We start from the raw sequence: 26,845 nt of genomic DNA on the forward strand, positions 1-26,845 counted from the left end.
AAGCATTATATTAAGCAAGAACAGAATTTATAATAAATTAATAAATAAAACAAATGGCTTTTCTCAAGCTTGTTCAATTCTACCACAACCACTCAACTTTTAAATCAATATTACTTGGAAGTGCTTTTCACAGAAGCTAGCTTACTGACAAAAACTGGACTTCTTGATTGTGTAAAGCCCATCTTTGAAAAGGTCCACTAGGAGAACTTGGTAAACATTTATTTCAATGAGAACTGAGCAGAAGGGATAGGCTTCGATTCTTAATAAACTGGTTTGCGTTTTCAGTTTTTCTGTAATTTGCCAGACAATTTTTTATATTTTAATTTGCTGCTCTGTGGGGGGTATGAAAATATTTATTTTTGCATTTTAAACAGGTACTTTGTAGAGTTGACAGCTGCCATGAAAGCCATGTGGGGATAATTTTTAAATTAGCAAACTTTTCTATCCAGTATTTCATATTGCAGAAAATCTTTATTCATTCACTTTTATAGCCTATGGCAGTACAACCACCCTTGATGATTAATACCCAACCTCTTCATCAAAATACTTACCAACTCGGTCTGGAAGGACTTCAAGTGCTGAAACCCTCTCATCTTTGTGCAGTTCTAGTCCATAGACACAATCAAATCCATCATATTTAATAAGGAAGAGAGAAGGGTTTACAGGAACCTGGTCCAGGACTGTGCCTTTCCACTGTGTCACAGGCCCACTCCCTTCTTTCCATCCATGTTGTATTCTGCAGCCTACAATATTTCTTCGTGGTTGAGAAATAGGTTTGCTTGGTCCCACGTTGTTTCGATGCTTTCTGTATTTATATATAAAGCCATTAAGATGTAAATGTAATGTTGAAAATTTTTATTATGTTGTATAATATGAAGCATCTCATACTTGACTAGTCTTTCCTATTAAGAAATTTAGTTATTTAATACACACACACACACACAATTTTCAAGAATGAGACAAGTACACAGTAGATTTGCAACACATTCAGTAAATGATACTGTGACTCTGTCTCCTTCGAAGTATATCCTCATTTGAGAGATGATGTCTTGGATCATTCGGTAGCTATTTCATAATTCTAGAATTATCCCAGAAGTAGATTCTGACTGAACTCCAGAAAATTTCCACTTCAATGTAGAGCTCTGACCTGGACCAAGGAAACATTAGTCCTTCCTTAGAAATATATGTTTTGTAACATACATAAACTTATCTTACCTATCTGGTTTCAAAAATATAGATTCTACTGAGCCTTGGGCTCCAAAAGCATAACATTTCTTGTATTCATTTAAAAAAACATTTTTTTTCCCCTATTACCACCCTGCAACTTGAAAGGAGGCTTGTATTCTCACTAAAAAAACTCCCAGGGCTGGGAAACACTCTAGGCAACTTTGTGTATATGAGGAATTGCAGCCAAGGCTTTGGAAAACCTAACAGCCTTGTGTTCCTGTGCTGAAATATCTTGAGCCTATGGGACTTGATTTTAAAGGCGTAGAAAAACTTTTCAACTCTTACCCTGAATAACTGATGTCTGTTAACTTAAATTCAGTTTGGTTCATCTCTTGCTAAAATTATCATAAAGCAACAGTTTGGGATGGGATAAAAAATATTTTCCAACTCTATAACCTTATCATTCATCTTAAACAGCCCATATTCCACGTTCCTTACATTCTTTTGTGCAAGGACCACACGATAAAGCTGATATACTACAGAAGAGAACACAAGAGGAGATAACATCTTCTCATAATGCCCAAAGAATGTTCCACAAGTGGGCTGACCTCTCCAAATTTCCCTTTTGAAATACAATGTTAGATAAAGAATAAGGTCTTCAAATGTCCAGATAACCAGTTCTCGAAGAGCAGAACATTTGCAGATCATGCAACGAACAGTTCCTCTTCCCAAAGCTCTATAACTGCAGCTCCTTCATAAAAATGGAAAGTGTGGAATTAAAATGACAACACTACTTACTTGTGGGAAGCTCTTTTCTTCATCATGCTGGCAGAGACACCTGCATGCCCTACAAGAAAAAAGCAAAAAAGAACTAAGACATGAGGCAAAGCTGCACGATGGGCAAGTTTAGACTTTATTCTTATTTTGCAGAGCATTTGCTGTGGTTATACACAGAGCACATCACTCAAATCCAATTTATCCTAATTTAAACCAACCTCAGTGAATTAAACTGTTACTCCTCTCCCCAAAGATATCTTGGTGCTCAAGATTCAAAACTAGGCTTGCCTGAATATAGCAACACATCAGGTGTTTTCTATCCCAATGTTATGAATGACCTTTCCTCTTTTATAAACTGTAGAGTTATCAGATGAAATTGTAGTAAATAAAGCGTGGTGCTTTAACATTCATGTTGCCAGGTAGTGTTAATATTTGTTATTTTTCTCTCCCTTAATGTTGTCAGTCTCCAATGACAGGAGACAGAATCTATATCTGGTCTTGCTTAGATCCTCTAACAGAAAAAAATATTTCAAGGATATTATTGGGATTTTAAACTTGAATTATATTCTCAGTTAAGACAAATATTCTGGTAAGACAACTTTCTTACATAGCTGTTTTTAAAAGACTTCTCAGTTTTGGTTCTCATACTGCTAAAGTTCTAACTAGCAAAGGTAAAAGAAGTATCAATTTTTACAGATCAAGAATATTTCGGGTTACCTCCATGGTCACAATAAAAATATAAGATAAAGCCAGAAATTATAGAAGATTATTTATAAAACATATCCCACAACTGCCTTGTATATAGTGATGATTAGTCATGTTCTAGGAAATCTGTTATGGACTGTTATGTACCCTATGAACCTGGTTCCTACATATCATCTCTGCAAACATAACATAAGTTTGACCTATAAAAGAACAAGCCAACCATAGATAAGCATTTATCCTTTTGAAATCTTTTCTTATTTGAAAAGAGCCAGACAATGTCGATTTTAGACAGATACTGTGTTTTTGCAACCTGTATGTGGTTGCTAAAAGTAACCTAGTCTTTATACCAAATGAGATTTTTTTTTCCATGCAATCCTATCAGTTTTACTGTTTGGCTATTATTCCAGAATTGTTAGAATTCATTAATGTTTTGATCTGTGTTTACAAATTTGTAGCACTTTAGACAGGTGCTAAAAATGTAAAATAGTTCTACAGTTCATACATACTTCTGAGTGCACTACTAATAATCTAGTATTTCAATTTTTTTTTTTAGCACAAAATGTCCAAGCTTGATAATAACAATAATAATAATTCAACCCCCAGTGAGGCACTACCTTGATGTGGTTGTGGGGCTTGCATGCTCCAAGGAGGATGAGACCTATGCCAGAGGTTCAACCATACAAGACAGGTCTCATCAGAACAGCCAGGTGAAGAGTGTCTCTCCCATAAACAGTAAGGTGAGATGTAATTTACAGAAACCGATATAGGATCGGTTGTCACCTGGGTCAACAAGGACTGCTCTAGGTGTTCCAGTTCCTGGACATCTGGTGACAAGTGGGCTACAGGACTCAGGACTCTTGGCTGAGCAATGAGGGCCAGCAACTGCAGGACTACTGAAAGAAAAGCTGTTTACCCATCGCAAATATATGAACACAGAAAACAAAGAAAAAATTATATGCTATTACAAATCAAGTCCAACAAGAAAATGATATCCGAAAAGAATGCACCAGTTCTGGAAAGAACAACATCCAGAATCAGAAGTAACAAAACAGAGGCTAGCAGATCAATGTCGATTTATAATACGAAATAAAGTATTCACAGAAGTAGAATTGGAAGAACTGCAAAGGTCTACCCAGGGCAAAGAATTTGAAATCTTGCCAGAAGTAACTCAGACTGCAGAGGCAAACCTGGGGGAGTTGGCAGTAGAGGAAGCCAGCATAGCTACTGAATCATTTTCATTCCCAAACCAGGCATCTTCTCCTGTGCCTTCTCCTCGGAAAGAACAAAGTCTTCTAACTAAAAATCAAGAGGAACTGAGCACAAACACAACAGAATAAGGTTGCCTGCACTGAAACTTGTTACAAGGAAACAGCCAGCACATTAAAAGATGCCAATACTGTAACATCAAATATAAGCACCAACTCACTGCAAGAAACAAACCAACTAATGTACAGCACGGCTGCAGTTATAACTGAAGATCTTGGATGCAAAATCAATAAACAAGAAAAAAAGCCAAGCAGCGCACCACCAAAATGGAAGATCAGGTTGGAAAATTCTCAAGCAGTTCAACAACAAACTGCAAGGAGGTAAAATTGAACATTGCTTAACATCTGGCAAAACCTAACTGATAATGAAAGATCCAACAAAAAGGGCAGCACTGGGCAACTACAGACCAATTACCTGCTTGCTAACAACTTTAAGATTGCTAACTGGTGTGGTAGCTGATGCAAGTCCAACAGCATCTAGTTGAAAACAAGCTCTTTCTATCTGAGCAGAAAGGAGACCGCCCAAACAGCAGAAGAACAAAAGATCAGCTCCTAATTGACAAGAGGATTTTGGAAATCTGTAAGAGAAGGAAGACCAACTTGAATGTAGCTTGGATTGATTACAAGAAGGCATTCGACTCCCTGCCACATGATTGGATAATCAAGTGCCTAGAAATAACAGGAGTCAGTAGAAACATCAGAAGCTTTGTACAAAGATCAGTGGCACAAAGGAAGACACAGTTGGTGGTCAATGATGAGAGACAGAGAGAGGTTAATATCAAGAGGGGAATCTTTCAACAAGACTCACTATCACCACTGCTGTTTATCACTGCATTTATTCCTCTGTCAACAATACTGAACAAGTCAGGCCATGGCTGTCAAACATCAGAAACATCTGTCAGGCTATCCCACCTCCTTTACACCGATGATTTGAAGCTATATGGAAAAACACCATCTGAAATAGAATCGCTGCTCAACACTGTTCCAATATACAGCCAAGATATTGCAATGGAGTTTGGACTGATGTGCCACCCTTACCATCAACAGGGGGAAAATAATGAAAACTGAAGGAATCAAGATGCCCTATGGAAATAACATCAAGAGATAAGCAGGCAAGGCTCCACCCTAGGCACCTCCTTCGGATCTGTAGCAAAACCAGTGTCCAACTGCGAGTGGATCTGAGAGATTTTGTCTGACAGATGCTGAACAAATTTCTCTGCACATCCCTGCAAAAGGTTCCCCAGGCCCCCTTTACCCAAGGGTCGTGTCACCTGAAACAGAGCTGCGAGGCAGCAATCTGCAGAACGCAGTAAGGGTAAAGAAGTACTGTCGCTTCACTGCCCTTACCGCCACAATGTAGGCCCTAATAGTGTCACTAACCCAAGTTCAGATGAGTTCATCCTTGATTGAGCACCAGTAGTGCTCTAGATGTCTCTGCTCTTCTTTAATCTCCCTCAGCTCCTCTGTATACCAGGCGCGATCCAATCCAATGCTTCAGTCACCCCTTTACTCTGTGTGGCAACCAAAGCTTCGAATGGACCATGCAGCAGACCAACAGGGGCATTCCCCAGGTTCCTCTGAAATCCCTCAGGGTCCATCAGTCACAGGGGGTGGACCAATCTAATGGGTCCAGCCTCCCTATAGTGGATAGCAGCACCAGAGAATCCCAAGGCAATCAGGGCGTGATCTGACCATGATAAGGGGGACACTGAAAGCTCCCCCAATTCAGATCACATAGCCACTGCTCCGACAGGAATACCAGATCCGGTGTGTGACCACTGTCCCATGTTGGGCTCTGGATGACCTGGGATAGGCCCATGGTCATTATGGTGGCCATGAACTCCTGAGCCACTTCAGACCCCATTCCCAGGGAAGGCAGACTGAAGTCACCCAAGACCATAAGTCTGGAAATTCCACCACCAACCTGGAGATGGAATCAAGGAGCTCAGGCAGGGAGGCTGCTATGTAGAGCCCAACTTAATGAATAGGGTCTTACATCTGGTGACCTATGGGGCAGCGCACCTGAAAGCCATAAGCTACTGTCAGATGACAATCACCACACCACCACCCCTGCCCCGGGTTCTCGGCTAGTACAACACCCAAAACCTGGCTGGGTACATCTCTGAAAGGGGCACCCCCCCCCTTCTGGGCCAAGCCAGATCTCGATATGCCCTGTCAGCCCTCTCATCCATGATCAGATTGCACAGATCTGGCATTTAAAAGCAGCAACCAGAATCTGCCAGGGCCTCTGAGGATCTGCTGTCCAGGGACAGGGGCTGAGACCAAGGAACTGGAAACTGAGACCTATATAAAGCATCAGTCTGGTCTTCCCCAAGAGCAGCCCACTCCTCATCTCCCATCAAATCTCTCTATGCCCATCACTAATACTGTGGCCCATCCCCTTTCTCCCAAAGGCCGCATCATCATCCCCTCCAGGCCCCAATTCCCAAGGCCCAGGACCTCCCATAGCAGTCATTTACATCCATCCCAGGGAGGGAAAACCAGGCACCCTGAGGCACTTCAGTTCCATTGGCTCTCAGCGCCATTAGGGTATCCAGCACCCTACCTCCTCCACTCACCTCACAAACACAAACCCAGGCATACAAACCCACACAAACATCCACAGGGAGCCCCTCCCAGCCACTCTCACCAGCTGGTTAGAGTTCCCTTCCCTTGCCATCCACCCAACTCAACCCAACCCCCACCTCAGGCTCTCACTCCAATGGGGAACACAGACAAACAAACAGAGGTGCCTAACTGGCAGCCAGGATTGGAATGTAAGGGATGACAAAAGGATAAGCTCTGTGGGGGGAAGGGACCACAGAAGATTGCCACTCTGCTGCTATATTCCCCCCCAAACCCGGCCACCACCAATACCCCAAAAGTCCAAGTCTTGCTCGGTCTCTCTGGCTGGAAAATCCCATGTCGGCAGCAGTCCACAAAATAAAGGACGCTGGCAGCAGAAGACGGGAGTGGAAAACATGGAGATGCGGCTCCAGACCACTCCTCTAGACAGCACTGAGCCCACAGCACAATAGGAGCAACCTGCACCAGGTCCAGAAAGCGGCCAATGCCTCCTCCTCCTCCGGCCTGTTCCTCTGGCCCGTCCTCCAACTAGTTTTCTCGGCATCCCAGCACAACCGATGCCCAGTCCAAAATGCAGCAGGTTACTTGCTTGCTTGCTACTTACTCCAACCCACTCCTTCGGTCTCTAGCCCAGTCCAGCCTGCTTTTCCAAACTCAGAACTGCCCAGCTCAGTCTCAAAAAAACTGCCCAGCATGGCCAGCTCCCAACAGCTCTGACTTGCTCGGGTCGGTGTGACAATACAACAACACAACTAGAGTGGCTGGCAGCAACACAGTCCCAACCAGCCAAACACCGAATCCAAAGATCAATTTCAAATCCAATCCTGTTCAGTCCAGGTAGGTCCCAAGGATATTAAAATAAAAATTAATCCAACCAGACTGCCCACAGGGGGACAAACAAGCAGCTTCTAACTTCTGCCATCTTAATCGTTATTAATAAAACCACTATTATTAAAATAGTGCCAGACATATTGCTGAACAGCTAATATTGCAGTTAAGTGGGAAATGTAAACTTCTCATAGCAAACCTGATATCTATGGCCCAAAATCTAGCTTAGGTGAGTAATATATGGATACTTGGATGTTTAAGGTGCACCATGTGACTGAAAACATTATTAATATTCCTTTAGAATAGAAATAGCTTAGAGAGATTTAGTAGCAACAACACACTAAGGGAGATCCTATTATAAAAGAAGCTTATCATATAATTCCATGGAAGACGTTAGTAGGTTCTCTCATTATTCCATATGAAGAATAAATCTTGCCTATGCAATTTGGGGGGCGGGGGGAAGCCAGATATTTTCATGTTAGTAATATATATATGATGCTATCACAGTTGTCTAGTGTTTTAACAGATACTATTCAATCATCATTGGTTTCAGGCTAAAGTGGTCACCAAAGACATTAGATAAAAGATTGATCAACTCAGACTTCCATCTTTGAGAATGGCACTGTTATTAGAATAAGGATGACTAACTGAATTAAACAACAAAGCAATAGATTATATAACTACAAGGAAAGCCACTTATGGAGCTATATCCAGCACTGCAATAAAACTTGTGGGATGGGTATGGAAGAGGGCTTGTCACTGTTTTGAAAGACTCATAGTATTTAGAACTTCTAAATAGAGGAAACAAAGTTAATGCAATGTGTGTTCTGACTATTATTTATTAGAAATGGGCATTCCATCCTCATTCACAAAACTCTATGAATGGATGTAAGCAATGACATGTAAGTATGTTTACACAGACAATGATAAAAACAGTATACAAAGCTTCTGCACAGATCAAGTCTCCAACATAACATTCTAATATTTAACTTATTTTTATTCTATCAGCTATTAATTGCCAATCTAGCAGAATAGAATTATATTTCATTTTCCACTGTTGAATCTGAATAATAACTCCTAACTCCTATTCCATACTTTATTCAAGCCAGATATATACATATATTGTGCTCTGACAATAAAAAACAACCACCACCGAACTATAGCAGAAGTATTTTTATATTGTCATTCATGAAAAATTAGACAAACCTACTGCATTTTTTCTTTTACATCAGAAACTCTCTTGTGGTTCTAAAGCAGGAAAATCAGTAGACCAAATTCTCTTAAACTGTGCTCTTCGTAAAAATTATTTGCTGTATCTTTATTGCCTCACTCTGAATCTTTTTAAAATTAATCTGAACCATCACTCACTTTTTTACTTTTTAGCCAAGATGATGAGATAGTACGGAAGCAGTTAAATTCTGTGCATTTGTTCATTGGATCTGGGAAGACAGATACAACCCTAATACTAAGATTTAAACTCTGGACATAAGATAAAATTTTCTTTTATTTTTATAAGGTTTATTATAATTTTGTATTTTATGTGCTTGTTTTTATATTGATGTATGTTGCAGTCTATGACCAAAATAAATATTCATGATAATGATAAATGTTTCCCTCATTTTAAAATGTCAATGCCTTTTTAAAAGGATCTGCTCTGATATAATTGCTTACTAATAGTGATTTTTTTTTTTTAACTTACATCACTTACAATCAATCTAGGTTACAAAAATAATTTGGCCATCTTGATAACTTAATGCTTGAGTAATCTTCACCAATAAGGAATATTTATATTAACATTTATATCCCATGCTTCTAAAGCATATATGCTTTGAATGGCTTACAACAATTAAAAACCATACAAATTAAAAATGAAAAAAAGACTAAAAAGTATTTATAAACCTTTCTAGTAAGAATTAGCTAATAAGAATAGGCAAAGAAACAGATAATAACCTCAGGCAAAATTTATACTGTCTATGGGGTGAAATGGCTTAAAGATTATCACCAACACTTTGAATTGTACCTGGAAACAATCTGATCAGTGTAGCCCTTCTGCAGTGTAACTGCAGAATCACTTATGTAGTGATGTCAAAAATATCCAGCACACCTTTCCTGGCCCTATATTTTAAACCTGTTGTAGGACAAAACACTGCAATAATCAAACCTAAATGAAACTAAGGTATATGAAGCCATAGCCACATGCATTCATCACGAACGTCTCTCTCTCTTTCACACACACACACAAACACATATACAGTACTGTGCAAAAGTTTTAGGCAGGTGTGAAAAAATGCTGTAAAGTAAGAATGGTTTCAAAAATATTTATTGTAATGGTTTATGTTTATCAATTTACAAAATGCAAAGTGAGCAAACAGAAGAGAAATCCAAATCATTTGGTGTGACCACCCCTCTGCCTTCAAAACACCATCAATTCTTCTAGGTACGTTTGCACACAGTTTTTGAAGGAACTCGGCAGGTAGGTTGCTCCAAACGTTTTGGAGAACTAACCACAGATCTCCTGTGGATGTAGGCTGCCTCAAATCCTTCTGGCTCTTCATGTAATCCCAGACAGACTCGATGATGTTGAGATCAGGGCTCTGTGGGGGCCAAACCATCACTTCCAGGATTCCTTGTTCTTCTTTACACTGAAGATAGTTCTTAATGACATTGGCTGTATGTTTGGGGTCGCTGTCCTGCTGCAGAATAAATTTGGGGCCAATCACACACCTCCCTGATGGTATGGCATGATGGATAAGTATCTGCCTGTATTTCTCAGCATTGAGGACACCATTGATCCTGACCAAATCTCCAACTCCATTTGCAGAAATGCAGCCCCAAACTTGCAAGGAACCTCCACCATGCTTCACTGTTGCCTGCATCCACTCATTATTGTACCACTCTCCAGCAAACAAACTGCCTCCTTCTACAGCCAAAGATTTCAAATTTTGACTCATCAGTCCAGAGCACCTGCTGCCATTTTTCTGCACCCCAGTTCCTATGCTTTCGTACATAGTTGAGTCACTTAGCCTTGTTTCCACATTGGAGGTATGGCTTTTTGGCTGCAATTCTTCCAAGAAGACCACTTCTGGCCAGACTTCTCCAGATGGGTGTACCTGGGTCCCACTGGTTTCCACCAGTTCTGTGCTGATGGCACTGCTGGACATCTTCCGATGTCAAAGGGAAGTAAGCATGACGTGTCTTCCATCTGCTGCATTAAGTTTCCTTGGCCGACCACTGCATCTACAGTCCTCAGTGTTGCCCGTTTCTTTGTGCTTCTTCAAAAGAGCTTTGAACAGCACATCTTGAAACCCCAGTCTGCTTTGACATTTTTGCCTGGGAGAGACCTTGCTGATGCAGTGTAACTACCTTGTGTCTTGTTGCTGTGCTCAGTCTTGCCATGGTGTATGACCTGTGACATGAAACTGTCTTCCACAACCTCACCTTAGGAGCAGAGTTTGGCTGCTCCTCACCCAGTTTTAAGCCTCCTACACAGCTGTTTTTGTTTCAGTTAATGACTGTGTTTCAACCTACATATGAAATGGATGATCATTAGCACCTGCTTGGTATAATTGGTTAATCATACACCTGACCCTAACCCTACAAGATCCCTAACTTTGTGCAAGTGTACAAAGTGTGCAAGTGTAAGAATTGATGCTGGTTTGAAGCCAAAGGGTAGTCACACCAAATATTGATTTGATTTAAATTTTTCTTCTGTTTGCTCACTATGCATTTTGTAAATTGATAAACATAAACAATTACAATATATATTTTTGAAAGCATTCTTACTTTACAGCATTTTTTCACACCTGCCTAAAACTTTTGCATAGTACTGTATATATATGAAATACAGAGATCCTATATATAAAATGCAGAGATCTTGTAAGCAAAGCCTGCCTAAAGATTTAAGGGATGATATAAATAACAGAACACGCACAGCCAAATTATGTGAATATGAGGACAGCAGAAAAACTAAAACTAAATTCTCTTTAACTATATGGAAACATTCTTAACTGTACATAGAGATGGAAGAATGGATTACAATTGTGCCAGCTGGCCTCCCTCCTTCAACATGCTTAATATTACATACAGAGACCCTGCATACAGAGACCCTGTAAGCAAAGCCTGCCTAAATATTTCTGCACATCTTATTTGATTAAAAAGAGCCAAAGTCTTATCAGAATGAAGCAAGTTTAGGACACAACTGAACCATAGATAACAAGCAAGAGAACATACAAAGAAGAAAAGGGTAAGGACAATTAATGGTCAGTTTTAAACTGATTAAAATTTTCAAAGAGACTTCCTGAGAAACTGATATAGATTTCCTGTTTAGCAGCCAACAATTCTAAAGGAACAGCAGGAACATCACCTACCCTCTTATGTCCCTCTTGCCATGTTGAGCACTCCAGTATGAATGTGCCAGTCTACAGTGGATGTTTAGTGTGACAAATGCAAGAAACTAGCAGAACTCTCAGGTACAGGCATCTGGCCTCCAACACCTAGAAGCACCACAATGCAAGATATGGATCTGCAGCGATCAATGTTTGCTATCCGCTGATGGGATGTAGGATGGTATTACCTACCTGCATCAGCTCTGGATCGCTGACCTGGTGCCTTTCCAAATGGGGTCTTCATTCATCAGTATTTAAGTGAGCAGCAAAGCTGCTAAACTAGGGTGAAAATCCAGTTCTGTGTGGAGTTGCAAAGTTTCTCTCAGTCTTGGAATAATAATACCAAACTCCAAAACAGGATTATTTTCCCTTGATGATCTTCAGTTATTATATTCTGCAAAAGAGAGACATAAAGATCATTAGTAAAGAGTCTGTAGAATAATGGACAGAGATTCTATGCATCTAACTGGACCAATGAAAGGCACAGAGATCCACATTAAGTCACAATGACAGAACAATATATGTGTGTCTTCACAACGCAAACTCCACCCTTATGCACTTACATTCTGATGTCTGACACAAAGATATAAGTTGCAGAGTTTGCGTTGTGACATCATGGTGCATGTTTCTTCACTTGGCTTCCTTGCTCCTTCCCTCAGACTCCACTGATGAAGGACCTCCCTGTCCTGTCCCTGTTAGGCAGAGCAACCTCTTTCTTTCCAACATCATGTTGTAGAATCACTAAGCAGAGTTATTTGTGGTACAGCAAGGCTGTCATTCTTACTGATTTTTCTTTGCACTGAACAAAGTAATCAGTTCTCATTAATCTGATTGAAAAAACAGTAGAATTTCTTACTTTCCTTGATGTTTAGACCAGCAAAAATGTAATTTCTTTATTCCCCTCACCTGGCTGTGTACCTCCTACACACCCAATTGTTTCAAAATCAGGTAATTCTTAAAATACAAGCAATCAAGTTTTCTCTGACCTGTATGGAAAGAGAACAGAGATTCTCCAAAAGGCCTTGTTACTCATCTATGACTGGAGTTTTTTTTTTTTAATTTATTTATATTTCAAATTTGTCACCACCCATCTCACTGCAGAGCGACAGAGTTGTTTGAGTGAAAGCGTACAGGTCATGTACCTGCACACAGTCCATTAAATATCTTTTATAGTTTACAGAATTCTTGGTGGGAGTCTTGCCTCCCACCTCCATTTGTACCATGGGTGATTACCTGAAGGTCATGCTGACTCCCCTTAGATTTTAAGAATGACATAGTGAAACTGAGCAGCAAGCAAGTAGGAGATTGGGTTGTGTGAATTCAGAAGACCACTGAAAAACTCCAGTTACATCTGATGAACTGGACTGCAGCTCACAAAAGCCTTTTAATAAACACTTGTTAGTCGAAAAAGGTACCATGCTTCTTCTGATTTTTTGTTGAGCCATTTAATTAAATAAATAAATAAATAAATGGGGAAGAGCCACCTCACCCAAGGTCAAAGTTGGAATATTCCCAGATTTGGGCAGCCTAAACACCCACAGCCACTTGGTTTTGGTAGGAATGAGTCAGACATGGTTCCTACACATCCAAATCTGCACAGCCTCTAGGCACTGGGATAGAACCTCAATAGCCTCACTTGGCCAGCCTGGAGTCAAAAATATAACTGGCTATCATCAGTGTACTGATGATACCGAACCCCAAACTGGTGGATGACCTTCCACTTACAGTGGTTTCATGTAGATGTTGAAAAGGAAGCGAGAGGCCCCACAAAGGAGCGGCCTAGGGAACTATCTCTCCCCATGAACCAACACTGACTGGAACTGGCCCAGTGAAAGGAAAAGAACCACTGTAAAACGGTGCCACAATCTCAGCCAGTTGCCACCACCCCTAGGCCTCTACTTCAGCCCCAGTGCCACCATTGCCACTTAGAAATGCCGCCTGAAGGCCCACACTGTAGCCAGCCATCCCAGCACCATTGTGCAAAGCCCCAGTTGCCTCTGCCACCCTGCACTCCACATGCTCTGCTGTGCCTAGCTGACCCTCACTGTTTTACTCCTGCTGCTGAAGAGGCACGCACAGCCTGACCCTACTGTATACGAGGCAGCCGCTGGCTGTGCCAGACCTTCTTCCCCAGGCTGCTTGTGCTGTTCCCCAAGCCGCTCATGCCATTACTTCTCCAAATTGCGTGTGGCATTCCTTCTGCAAATCGCATGCCCCATTCTTGCGATCCTTCAGAAACCTTCTGGTCTTCCCCAGGTCTCGAGAGAATGGGTGCGTTATTTGGAGAAGGAATGGGGTGCATGACTTGGAGAATGGTCTTCCAGAGCACCATGCAAGAGAAAGGGCATAGATTGGAGGGGGGGAGATAGGAGGGTGGGGGGAGTTGCAGCGCCCTTGCAGTCATAAATGTGGGCGGGCTGCTAAGTGCCTGAATTTTTGATCATGTGACCATGGAGGTGCTGCAACAGCCATAACTTTGGGCACAGGTCATAGTCTATTTTTTCTGCAGTGTCATAATTTCGAATGGTTGCTGAACGAATGGTCATTAAGCAAGGACTACCTGTATGTATGTATGTGTATTTGTATGTTTGTGTGTGTGTATGTATGTGTATTTGTATTTTTTTAATGTATTTATTCTTTTTAATTGTTGTATGCTGCCCAGAGTCACTTTGTGTGAAGTGGTCGGCTATAGAAATACGATAAATAAATAAATAACATGAATGTACAGTATGTATGTCAACTTAAGGCAGCGAACATACCTAATACTTCTGCCTCCTATTTTCCCACATCAACAATGCTGTGAGGTGGCTTGGGGTGGGAGAGTAACTGGCTCAAAGGGGCACAAGGATGGATGCACACCTCTAATCTGACTCTGGTCATGAAAAATAATAAACAGAATCATAACAAAGGGAGGTGGTAAATTAATAAATCAAAACCACATGTAGGAAGGGAAGAAAGGCAGCAACCAAGATCATCCTGAAATGGGAGAGTTTTAAGATATATTAACATGACAAAAATCAAGAACAAGTTTAAAGTTGCTGTCCTCCTTGGAAATGATGAAACAGATGGTGTGAGCACATCTGGAATACCATGTAGTTCTGGCTATTTGAAAAAAGATGTAACAACTGGAAAAATGCAGTCAAAATCAACCAAAATGATCAGGGGGGTTGAATTCCTTCCTCGTGAGAATGGCTAGAATTTGGGGATCTCTTTACCTTAGAAAAAGGCAAGGAGGAAAATTATTAAAGTATACAAAATCATGCACACAATGCAGAAAGTAGACATGGAAACCAGGTCTCTCTCAGAGCACCAGGATAAGGGATAATTCATCTAAGGTGATTAGGAGTTCAGAAACAGACCATAAAACCCCCACCCCACCCCTTTACTACACATAATTAATGTATGGAATTCATTACTTTAAGATGTGGCAATGGCTACTAATTTGAACATCTTTAAAAGAGGATTGGATAAATTCATGGATGACAGACCTGTTCAGAGCTAATAGTCTTGAAAGCTAAATGTAAACTCTACGTTGGAAGCAGCATGGCTCCAAATACCAAATGCAGGAGGGTATGTTTCCTTTCTAGTTTGCAAGCATCCCAAAAGCTAGTTGGTCACTGTGAAAAGCAAAATACTAGACTAAATCAGGCCCACTCTTACATTCTTAAAATGTGTGTGCAGCCTCTCAAAGGGACACTTTCAGTCAGCCCTTTTTATAGAAGGTAGGAGACTTCCTGGTATCATTCTAGAGGTACTTTTAAACTCAAAAGGTTATTTGGTATGGGAAGAGCCCAGAATTCACTTTGATAACCTTGGGAAAGAAAAGACCAGTCCTATAAATCATTAGTTATAGAGACCCACATGCCTTCAAAGTGAACCAAGCAGTCCCTGAACCAAGAGCATACAGTTTGTTTCCAACACTGGGAGGCTGATTGTGATACTTCCACAATAATGCAACTGGGAGATGAATACTGAAAAAACTAACAGATTAATGTCATAGTGGCAGCTTAGCTGAGGAGCATGGGAATTAGGACTGGAGAAACATTGTTTTCATGTAACAACTGATAAGCCAGTTACTCCAAAGTGTGGTGATTCTGGAACTTCCAGTCAAGAGATCTGACAAATCTTTTTGCAACAAGAATGGATCCCTTTAGAGGGAGAACTAAGTAACTGATCTCCAAACTGAGTATCAGAGGATGAATTCGATGGAAAAGCCCATTGGATCAAAGAGGCATCAGAAACCTAACCATCACCATCTGAAAGATTAACCTGAATCTTACAGAATGGTGACTAGAACAGATCTCCTGAATCAATAGCAGCTGCACTGTTCTGTATCTTCCATTGTTGGGTATGATACGTGCTTACCCCTAACTGAAGAGAATACAGCAATCTCTGAGTGAGGCACTATGTTGGGCTAGAGCTCAGAAGTGAGATCTAACAAGGGCCAATCATGAAGTTCAGGAATAACTTGGATATGTGAAAACAATGCTATAGGAGAAGTTACATGTCTTCTTCTTCTTGCCCTGATTAGAATCAGATGGGACAGAACTTTTAGAAAATTTTGGCCATGTATCAATTAATTTCCCTGGTTCCAATGGCACTGTGCATATGTGGGGAATTTGAGATCAAGAAGAGGAGAGAGAATCCTTCAGCAATTTCTGAATATAAGAACTTTGGAGGAACACAAAGAAGCTACAGTTTAGAGACCAATATTCTAAGAATTTGTGAATCTCAACGACCTTGAGGAAGAATTTACATTTATTAGTGCTATAGTTGAAGCATCACACAACTTTTAGGCAGTGGTGGTTAAGAAGTGGCATGGAAGGGAAGAAGAAATTAGTCTGTGGCATAAAACAACAGTGGCAACTGGCAGGTTATGAAAACACAAGGGAAGAGCAACAGCTAAAATATATTCATTCACACTGTTAAAGAAATTGAGGGCCTGATTGTTTATTCCACGTTACTTGGTAACATATTAATTAAAAGCAATTAGGTAAACTATGCCAAAGGGGAGTTCATAAGAATCCAAGTACTTAATGTTAGAAGACTGCTAAATATGGCATTTGATCTACTCAAAAGAGAATCCTGCCAGATTATTAACTACCATATAGCAATAGTCTTCCTAAGTGTTCTCAGGGCTGGTACTGTGACACATTTAATATCAATACCAAGAATATTTGAGATTTCATAGACTGCATGTCAATCACGGATCTATTATGGAGTGTGTATCTATGTATGTATGTGTGTGTGTGTGTGAGAGAGTACATATAAAATATGTTATAGAACATATGGAAGACTTAGTTTACTATTAAATCTTTTCTAGACCAGCTCCTAGCTTGTTAACAGAGTTACTACTTTTACTGGAAAGTAAAAGTAGTACTGATCTGGAAGCTGGACAGTAATGGCAACTTGCAGTCAGTGACTTTTGATGAAACTGAACATAGATTCCTTCTGAGCCAAGGTAGAACTTGAAGGCAGAATATTAGATGGCTGGAAATAAGTTAAGAAGGTGGCAATGGGAAGCCACGTCTTGAGTGCCTTAATTGCAGTCTATATCCTACGGCCTTTAATATTTATGTGAAACCACTTAATTCAATAGGGATGGAAAAGTAGGTATACTTTTGGGTTTCCGATGAGGAATGGTGGATTAATGCCCCACATTTTCTCTGCTCCACAGATTGTGAGGGGCATTACAGCCAAAAGACAGCCGGATGCAGGATCGGAACTGCCAAAATTCTCTCTGGATGAAAGAGAGAACTTGAGATTACCCATATGTACTCTGGACAGCTGTTTTTTTGTGAGTAGATGGCAGAAACTGATGTTTTTGCAGTCATTTGTGATCAGCTGGGAGTTGCGGGTTCCATCATGCTCTGAGCTGCTAATGCAGCCTTCTATGGACTGAAGGTTCGATCAAACCTCATCTTTTTAATCACTTTGGAGCTTAATTTTTTTTTACTGTTTTTTTAAGATTGAAAACCCTTTCAAACCACAAGTTTAGTATTTGCTGTGTGAGTCTCTCTTCAATCTGTTTAAAAAGAATGAAAATTATGTCTTTCCAGCTTTCTAAGTTCTTTATTTGTTGCAATTTGCAGCAAAAGGGTGATTATAGTGTTGTTTTGGAAAGTTTTTAAAAACTAAGGATCTGAATAAAATTGATTTAAAGAAAGACTTTGAAGTTAATTAGAAAGATACTCTCGCGTGGGAAATATTTTCCTTGCTTACATTCCAAACTTATAACAAGACTTTGAAGGTTGATCACTAGAGGGCACCAGATGGCTACTTTAAAGGAAATGCTTGATATGTTGGCCCAAGAAGTGCTTGAATTATTTAACTCTATATTGGAACCAAAGTTATTACTGAAGAGGAACAAGTCCCTTTGAAGAACCAAAATGGACTTTAAGGTGGACTTAAAAATTATAACCTATAAGAAAGAGATGGAAACACAGGATTTACAAATGGAATTGGATGATCATTTAAAAATTTAAAAAGATATACAAATAATGTATCAAAAGTGATGTGGATTACCTTTTTAAATTGGAACGTAAGAGATCTACTGAAGTTACTACACTGAAATTACAAAGATGAGAAGAATTCTGAGAGAAGAGACAAAGATGTAGAAGAAAGCAGAAATTAGAACTTTATTTATGGGTCTTAAGGATTTCTGTGAGGAAGAAGAAAAAAATACAAAATTTGGTTTATTTGATTCTGGTTAAATAACAAGTTGCTATCTCTGGTGATGTTCATGGTTATTTTGACTGGATAGTTATTTTTGGAAATGTTCAACTGGCTGTAATGGATTAATTTGCAATATCTACATTACTACTTTTGATATGTAAATAAGGGGTTACTATTTCTGATAATGTTTAATAGTTTTTAATTTTTTGTAACATTTAACTGTTAATTGGGATTAGATTTTGATTATAAAAGAGAGGGATTAGGGGGATTTTGATTCAATGGAAAGGAGGACGATATACTTACATTGTTAGGTATTTCTTTTAACTTTTACTGGACCTTTGCTGACTAGTAAGGAGAGCTGAAGATTTAGAATGTGTTTATAGAAAACAGGGTGAGGTATGGAATGAAGATGTACTTGGTCGTATTTTAAGAGACAGTGATAAGTTGTTAATGTTGAATATATCTGCTGGGGATGAAGTTGGAAGTTTCTTTATTCTTTCCTCCCCCCCCCTTTTTTTTTCTTTTTTGGGGGAATTTTTTCTGTACTTTTTAATTTTTTTTAATGTATTTTTATATTAGGTTTTTGTACTCGTATTATCTGTTTGATGTAATTCTTAATAAAATTATTGAGAAAAAAAAGTAGGTATACTTTGCTCAACTCTACAGTTAACTCTGGACTAATAATTTCTATGAACATGGCAGACAGCCAGTAGACAGCATACAATTATATGCATCTTCTGAGGATATCTAACATTTCATAGTCATAGGCTGTACATAAGAACAATATGCTTGACTCAAGCTATACTTTTAAAAGAAAGCATTTGGGCACCCTCTTGTGGCAACTTTCTACAGCTATGTCAGCTAATCTTTCCCATATGGGGAATCTCCTAGCACTCCTTAGACAATGATCCTCCTAGTATTTCATGGTCTCTGTGTCCCTAGAGATTTTATGGTTGACAGGGTGTGTGGCTTCTGGCCTCTATGTGTGATTTTCAATGTTTCTTGAATTTCTACTAATCATGGCCACATTTTACATATTTTAAATTTCTCATTTTATGTTTTGTTATATTTTAAATTCTATAAATTATACTTTAATGTTATATACTGCCTAAAGTGCATAATCTGGCATGCTATATATAAATGTGTAAAATAAAATATAAATAAATACACTTTCTTACATGATTCAAGAATTACATGCAGACTATTAAAGAGCCTACTTTTGGAGTCAATAATTGTTCTCTTTTTTACAGAACAGCGTAGGCGAACAGCAATAAGATTTCAGCTCCAAATACAGTCACTCAGATCTTCCACATGTTTGCATTTCCTGTGGTCTTTTCAAATAGCCTCTACACAGTACTGTAAATAGTAAAAAAAGTTTGTGCGTTGCCCATTTCAAATCTCCCCTACTCAATTCGCACTGAATTTGAAAAGTACTGTATTCCTCAAAAGTTACATAACTGATTACAAATAAGAAACAGCGTTTATTTCTTATGCATCTAAGCCATTACCACATAGCCACATTTGCTTCTTGTGGCATAATCAGAACTAGACATAAAAACCAGCTGTTCCCCAAGCACAAATCTTAAAAGTTATTTTAGCAAACGGCAGTTATATTTCACTCCATGAACTATGGCTACTATACAACAGTACGCATGTGAATGTATGTTTGCAGCTCCATATGGACTAACATTCTTTCTGGCCTCTATATTAGTGATATGCTATCTAATAGGAACTGCACTTCAACAATCATGAAGCAGACTCAAAAGTACAGTGTATTTCCGGCTACTGCAATCCATTTGCATTAGATCTCAATTTCATGAATGCTTTAAAAAATCTTCAGTACTGAGAAAGGTTATGTTTTTCATTTATATGTAAAACTTTCTTTTTTTTTGTAATAATGGGTACACATTAGTATCTTTTCCAGGACTGGAAGATTCACAAGCATACCATGGATTTTGAAGACTGGAATTGTGAAAAATGACAGAATGTTTAATATCTAGTTTGGGGCTCTATGGACCATCAGTAGAACAGAGATAAATAGGTAGGGTGGAAAAAACAATTTTATATGCCTAGAATATAATTTAGCTTGACTCCAAAATCTTAATAATTTGCCTGTTCCTGACCACATAAATAGGCAACCAAGCATTTTCAAATTTAAATCTAGTATGAAGGCTGAATTTACTTCAGAATGAATTTACTTGAAAATGCAGTACTAATTTCATATTCCTTTTCATATGAAGAGGACTGGATGTCAAGGAAAATTATGTGGTGATGCAGCAATCTGTTCATTTGCCTTTGAAGGCCTATTTGCACACATAAGTCAACATCTTTGATCAATAACTCTCTCAAGCATCATCTCAAGTCTTTTAAGTTTACAGAGCAAATTTATCTGATTTTTTTTAAGACAGACACAGGTTTCTTTAAACATATAGTTCAAATCAAATTATAAGTTATTTCTAAAAAGTTATCTCTCAGACTAAATATAAGCTGCAGAAGATATAGATAAGTCAACTATCCTGGACAGAAATGCCGATGTCTTTATGCTGTATTTGATTAATTTGTTATCTTTGTATTCTCCCTTTCTGCTAAACAATACCCAAACTAGTGAATAATAATAAAATAAATGATGTACAGTACCATGCAATTCAGAATAGGTAAACCAAAACCAAACAAAACAAAAAATCCTAATCAGCTAAAATTAATGACAATATATTTACAATTTAGCTTATGGGAACAGATTTTCAAAATGTGACCAAGAACAAACCAGTAGCTGATGAAACTGCTGTAACAGGAGGGTCATCTGTTCCCCATAATCAAAGCAGCATTCTGAACCAGCAAAAGAACCATACAGAATCAACTAAAATAGTCCAAACAAGCAACTGAAAATGTGTATACAAAAACAGGTACAAATGCACCACCACTCTTATGTACAGAAAAGCTTCTGACCATTATAATAAACATCTGGAAAATATTAATTATAGGGTGGTTAAAATGACTCCTTAAATTGTTTTAATTAAACTCAGATTTTTAAAATTTAGACTAGGTTCTAAAGGTTTCTTAAAATGCCTGATATAAATATGAATGTAGCCCAAACATACAATCATGAACAGCTAATTCTGGGTAACTCTCCAAAAATGCAAAAGCCAAAGGTCAACAAATAGATAATTTGAAGTCATGGAGTAGATACGGGCAAAATGGAGAAGTGTTGATGCAAGTTCAAGAATACATGTGAAAAGTGAGCAGAACACGTTCCTGCAATCCTAAGGATTTTAGAACTACATTTCTGGATCTAAAGTTTTATTCTGTTAATTAAAATTTAATAATGGTAGCAGGCCCTAAAAAGAGCACATTTGGGAATACTTTAATGCTTATATACTTATTATTATTTATTTTATTATTTATTTGACTTGTCCCCGCCCATCTCCCCACAATGGGGGACTCTGGGCGGCTTACAACAATACATAATTAAAAGATTATAAAACCAAAGTACAAAGAGAAAGATAAAAAGGCTTAAAAATCCAAGAGGCCAATAGAGGCCACACCAGGCTGCTAAGAGGCCAGCCAACCCCATGTTTGATATCCTCCCTCCCCACCCCAGGCCAGATGGCAGAGCCAGGTCTTCAAATCCCTCCGAAAGGCCTGGAGTGAGGGGGATCTGTCTCACCCCCGGGGGCAAGATGTTCCAAAGGGCGGGGGCTACAGCAGAGAAGGCGTGCCTTCTGGACCCCGCTAATCGAAGTTCTTTTACCGCGGGGATCCAGAGCATGCCCTCTCTGTGAGATCGGGTGGGACGGGTTGAAATCATGGGGGCGAGGCGGTCCTTCAGGTAACCTGGTCCCATGCCATGTAGGGCTTTAAAGGTGATAACCAACACCTTGAATTGGACCCGGAAGCAAACTGGTACCCAATGCAGCTCACGGAGCAAAGGTGTTATATGGGTCCTTCTTCGGGCCCCAAAAATTGCTCGCGCGGCCGCATTCTGGACCAGCTGAAGCTTCCGGATACTCTTCAAGGGTAGCCCCATGTAGAGTGCATTGCAGTAGTCTATCTGGGAGATAACAAGGGCATGAGTGACTGTTTGCAGGGCGAACTTCTGTAAAAGACAAAACCACAAAATGCAAATAACGAGGTAAAACAACGAAAGGCCTAGTGCCAAGTAAAGTATCATTGTGTGAACTTCTCCTACTCAGAAGCTGCTGAAAAGAACATGTGTGAATATGCAGGATCTTCAGGTTAATTAGTATTGTTATGTCGTCATCATCATCATTTTTTTTCTTAAGGATCATCTCCTCTGATCATAGTTTTGACTGGGTTTGTTTGTTTTATTTACAGGACTTACATGGCTGCCTATCTCATACAGTGACTCTAGGCAGCTCACAAAAATCCATAAAACATAATTAAAAACAAAGGTACCCTTCCCCCCAGGTGCCAGACCAAACACCCTCACAGCTCAACCCAGTTTCTCAAAGTGCTGCTAGAATTCTCATGCTTAACTAAAAACTGTAGCTGTTATTAAAGTATAGTGGTTTAATGCTGTCAAGCAATTATTTAAATACAAATATAGCTATTAATGTTATTAAATAATAGTAATAACACTTATTGTTGTATTTTTAATTATGCATACTGGGTACTACAACAGATATGCAAACTGCACTAAATTAACGTACCTACTATACTACAAGATTTGATGACTGTATTTGTACCAACTTCAATGTCATCATTAGTCACTATTTCAGAATTACCTCACAGCAGCGTTTCAGTCACATCATGCATGTCAGAAAGATAGCTGAAATAGGCATAGAAAGCTCTGTAATAAAAATATAAATTCTAGCAAGATGGAATTGATGTAAAAATCATTCTATTTATGCAACAAACTCTCCTTTCCATAGGGCTAAGAACATAAACATCAATATTGCTTTGTCATACTTCATTACTATGGCTCAAGATACAGTCCACTGAACACAACATATAATGCAGGGAAATTATTGGAGAACACATACAAGAAATATTCAAACTCCTAGCAAAAGATTTCAGTGTCCCAGAAACAAAGGCGAATGTAGTACACATTACAACACAATTTCACAGAAACTACTTTGCAATTGCTTTTAAGAAAGCAGAGGAAACCTATTAACTCTTCCACAAAATAAGTACTGGGACACATCAATGGAGTGCTTGTAATCAAGTATCAAGAACTAGCCTATTCTGATGTAAATGTGTAAACAAAATTGTGAACTATCAGGGCCAACATTCTCAATATGAAACTATCGAGAAATATTGAAGTTGATAACTGTTACTGTTTCATGTTATTCAACATTTGATACAATTGAAGTTTGGAAGCCAAAATTCTATTCAAATTCAAGGTTCTCAGGTAATATAATAGGATTAATAAACTGAGATTCAATTCTAATTTAATCATTGGGAAAGCATAAAAACACAGCTGCTCTAAATGACAAAATGGGATTAAAATAACAGGAATGGTAGACCCTTTCTAGAACATTAATCTTGAAAAAATATCAGCTAGGTAGTTTCAATGCAATAATTTTTTGAAATATTCCCTTACAACTGTTTTGTTAGAGATCACAGGAATGAAGAGAAGACAGTGTACAGCCGCCAAATTCTCCAGCAAAGAGCTACAGAGTAATTGACTGAACTAATGCAGAAAGTGTCCTCTTTCACTTAAAAATTAAGTACTTTAAAAGAAGCTTATTTAAAAAGTAAACTCTTACTAAAGAAAGCAGAGTTCTCTATCCTTTGGGATGTTTTAATGAGTTGACAGGTTTGCTAGTGTAGTTCATTAGCAAGATTAGACTTTCTGAGAATCACCTGTTTATGCTATTTCTACAACTTTTTTTTAAAGTCTAGAAGTGTATGCTTTATCATTATAGCATATACAACAGTCTCTCTCTCTCACACACACACTAGTCTAATAGCACTAATTCAGACCCACTTATGCACTGAAAAAAAATCACAATAGAATTGAGAGGCATAGCAGAAAAGGAACAGTAATTTTTTTTATCCTAATTTTGGACAGGACTGGAAAGAATAAAAAGGAAATAGAAGAATTGAAAAAAATTACACAAAGTTAACTCAAAGACTAACAGAGAGTGTACTACAGGTCTACCATAAATATTTTTCATCCATGCCAATCAAAAACATTTTAAATTAATAAGTTCTATCAACATAGAATTCCAAGACTTTCTAGGGAAAATTGCTGGAGGTATGGTGCTTGAAATGCAACATAGCTCATATGTTGTACTCGCCTGCCACAAAGGATCCCTTTTGGCATGATGCTATCTTGCATATTAATTTGTTCTTAAAAAAAAACAAACTTTAAAAAACAGCTTATGTAACAATGGCATGGGAATTAATCATAGGACAAAGATTATGGATATGTCACCATCTTATGATTGCAAAATGTTGGTATTACAAGGCTAGAAGTTTACTCATTCTTCATTAGTCATACAATGGTCCAAAGAATGAACTTCTCTTTCTGTATCTGAACATGCATTCTATCACTGAGAATTTCAACTGAAATACTCCATAAAAATTTGTTCTGGTTGTGTTTGATCTACAATTTCCTTTGAAGCTAGGAAAATTAAATATAAACCAATTAATTATGTAATTAATAGGGTTATTTCAAACTAATTAAATTATTAAATTAGTGAGCAGTCATATGAATATTTCTTTTTTTCTCTTTTTGCAAATAAAATCTTTTAAAAAATTAAAAATCAGGTATTTTGAAGGGAGTTTTGATGGTTTTCACTCCTGGAGACTGCCTGGATTAGTCCCTACAGCTTCCCTGGTAAAATTGTTTGGAAATGGTTTGCCATTGCCTTCTTCCCATGGCTGAGAGTGACTGGCCCAAAGTCATCAAGCTGGTTTTGTGCCTAACTCACGGTCTCCTGGTTTTTCACCTGGTGCCTTAACCACTACACCAAACTGGTTCTCTAAAAATCAGTTTATAGTACGGTAAAAATACATGGGTATCAATTTGGAGGAAATTACAGAGGATCACACAGAAAGAACAAGCCACAATGACAAAGAACTAGCCGAATAAATCCGAGTTTCTATTCCTCTTTTTTTCCCCACAAGCAAATTTACCTAGACAAATTATGGTAGAAAAGTGAGATATAAACAGCACAGCAGCTCTCTTCTAATTGCTCTGACAGGCAATAAAACTCTTTGGGTAGGTACTGATGTCCAATACTGGACAGCTCATCACACCCTCAAAAACACTTTATTTGCCAATAAATTGTTTCAAAGAATATTCCTATCAGAAATAGAAGATCAATATAGTCATCTGAAAACACAAACACATACCACCCAAAGAAGTGTGCCTGAGCATTCAGAAGAATGATTTGAAACACAAAACAGAAAGACTGAAAAAGTGCAATTTTGCCTCTGAATCTTTTGTTTCTCCTTCTTGAAACCAATTTCTCCCATGAATCATTTTTAGTCGGGCAAACAACCTCTTTTCTCTTCCCAACCCACATTCCATGTAATTCTCTCTCTCTCTGTTTGTATGCAATGTGCTTTTCCCTCTTTATCATCTCCCCACAACACACACACCCCAAACCGCAGGATTTTTGACTGGCAGATCTACTGATCTCCTGGGATTCTGATAGTCCAATGCAAAAAGAAAAAAAGACAAGGTGTCTGATCTTTCTAAGCCCAACAACCACAAGTGAAGGAGCATTTCTGCAGATTTGCTGGGCCACCAGAATTCAGCAGACAGCTCTCTCTGATGGAGTCATTCCCAAACTCAATCCAGAGGCATCCTAGATTATCCACAGAAGACGTTTTGGGTCAGGAAAAGGAAAACACCACTTTGAAATTGAACAGCTAAACACAGCTCCAGGCTGCTTCAGCAACTGGCTGTGGAGGAGATGGAGGTGACATGTTAATAAAAAAAACAGTTAATAAAGTATCTTTGTACCATAGCAAGTAGGATGTATTTATTGCAGATTAAAACAGTCTAAATAGTATTGAGTTTACAATGGTAGATTAGACTAGCGTAAAACTTACCTAACCAAATTACTAACATATTTCTACAACAAGGCTTGACAAAATAATTATCAGTTCTGAGATACAAAGAAAAGGAATGAATTTTCTTTTTCCATTAGTCAAAATGGCTTCCATATAATCCTTTTATATTTTTCTAATCTAATTATTTACTTGTTTCTCATGCTTGGCGGGTATTCATGGATAAAGATAGCCTGAGATAGTACTATCTAATTTTCCCAATTGTAAAATATTCTTGTGCCAAACACTATCATGGTATATATTTTTGAGCAATCTTTCTCTTAATTTCTGAAATCTGTGTACACAGTTTTGTATCCCCAGATCTTTCTGGGAATCTGCTATCTAAGAAAGACACAATGAATTAATAACTTTTGCATCCTTCATTTTATTGCCTTTCCTTTCTAGCTCTATGTTCATTGAAACCAGGCATCACAG

General features: G+C 38.5%; 1 protein-coding gene across 1 annotated transcript in view; it reads right to left on the reverse strand.

Annotated features, from left to right (window-relative positions):
- The window catches only part of SPIN1 (spindlin 1), a 60,673-nt gene that overhangs the window by 13,998 nt on the left and 19,830 nt on the right, over nucleotides 1-26,845 (reverse strand). Inside the window, exons 2-4 of the mRNA XM_088130454.1 lie at nucleotides 11,906-12,107; nucleotides 1,966-2,014; nucleotides 552-805 (exon numbers count right to left, since the gene is read on the reverse strand). Of these exons, the coding sequence (XP_087986580.1) occupies nucleotides 552-805; nucleotides 1,966-2,014; nucleotides 11,906-11,957 (355 nt within the window). The 5' untranslated portion in view covers nucleotides 11,958-12,107. The remainder of the gene's footprint in view (nucleotides 1-551; nucleotides 806-1,965; nucleotides 2,015-11,905; nucleotides 12,108-26,845) is intronic.

This window comes from Python bivittatus, unplaced genomic scaffold (genome assembly GCF_059951505.1).
Source record: "Python bivittatus isolate LINGU-HERP-01145 unplaced genomic scaffold, Pbiv_v1 ctg000850_np1212, whole genome shotgun sequence".
Lineage (NCBI taxonomy): Eukaryota > Metazoa > Chordata > Lepidosauria > Squamata > Pythonidae > Python > Python bivittatus.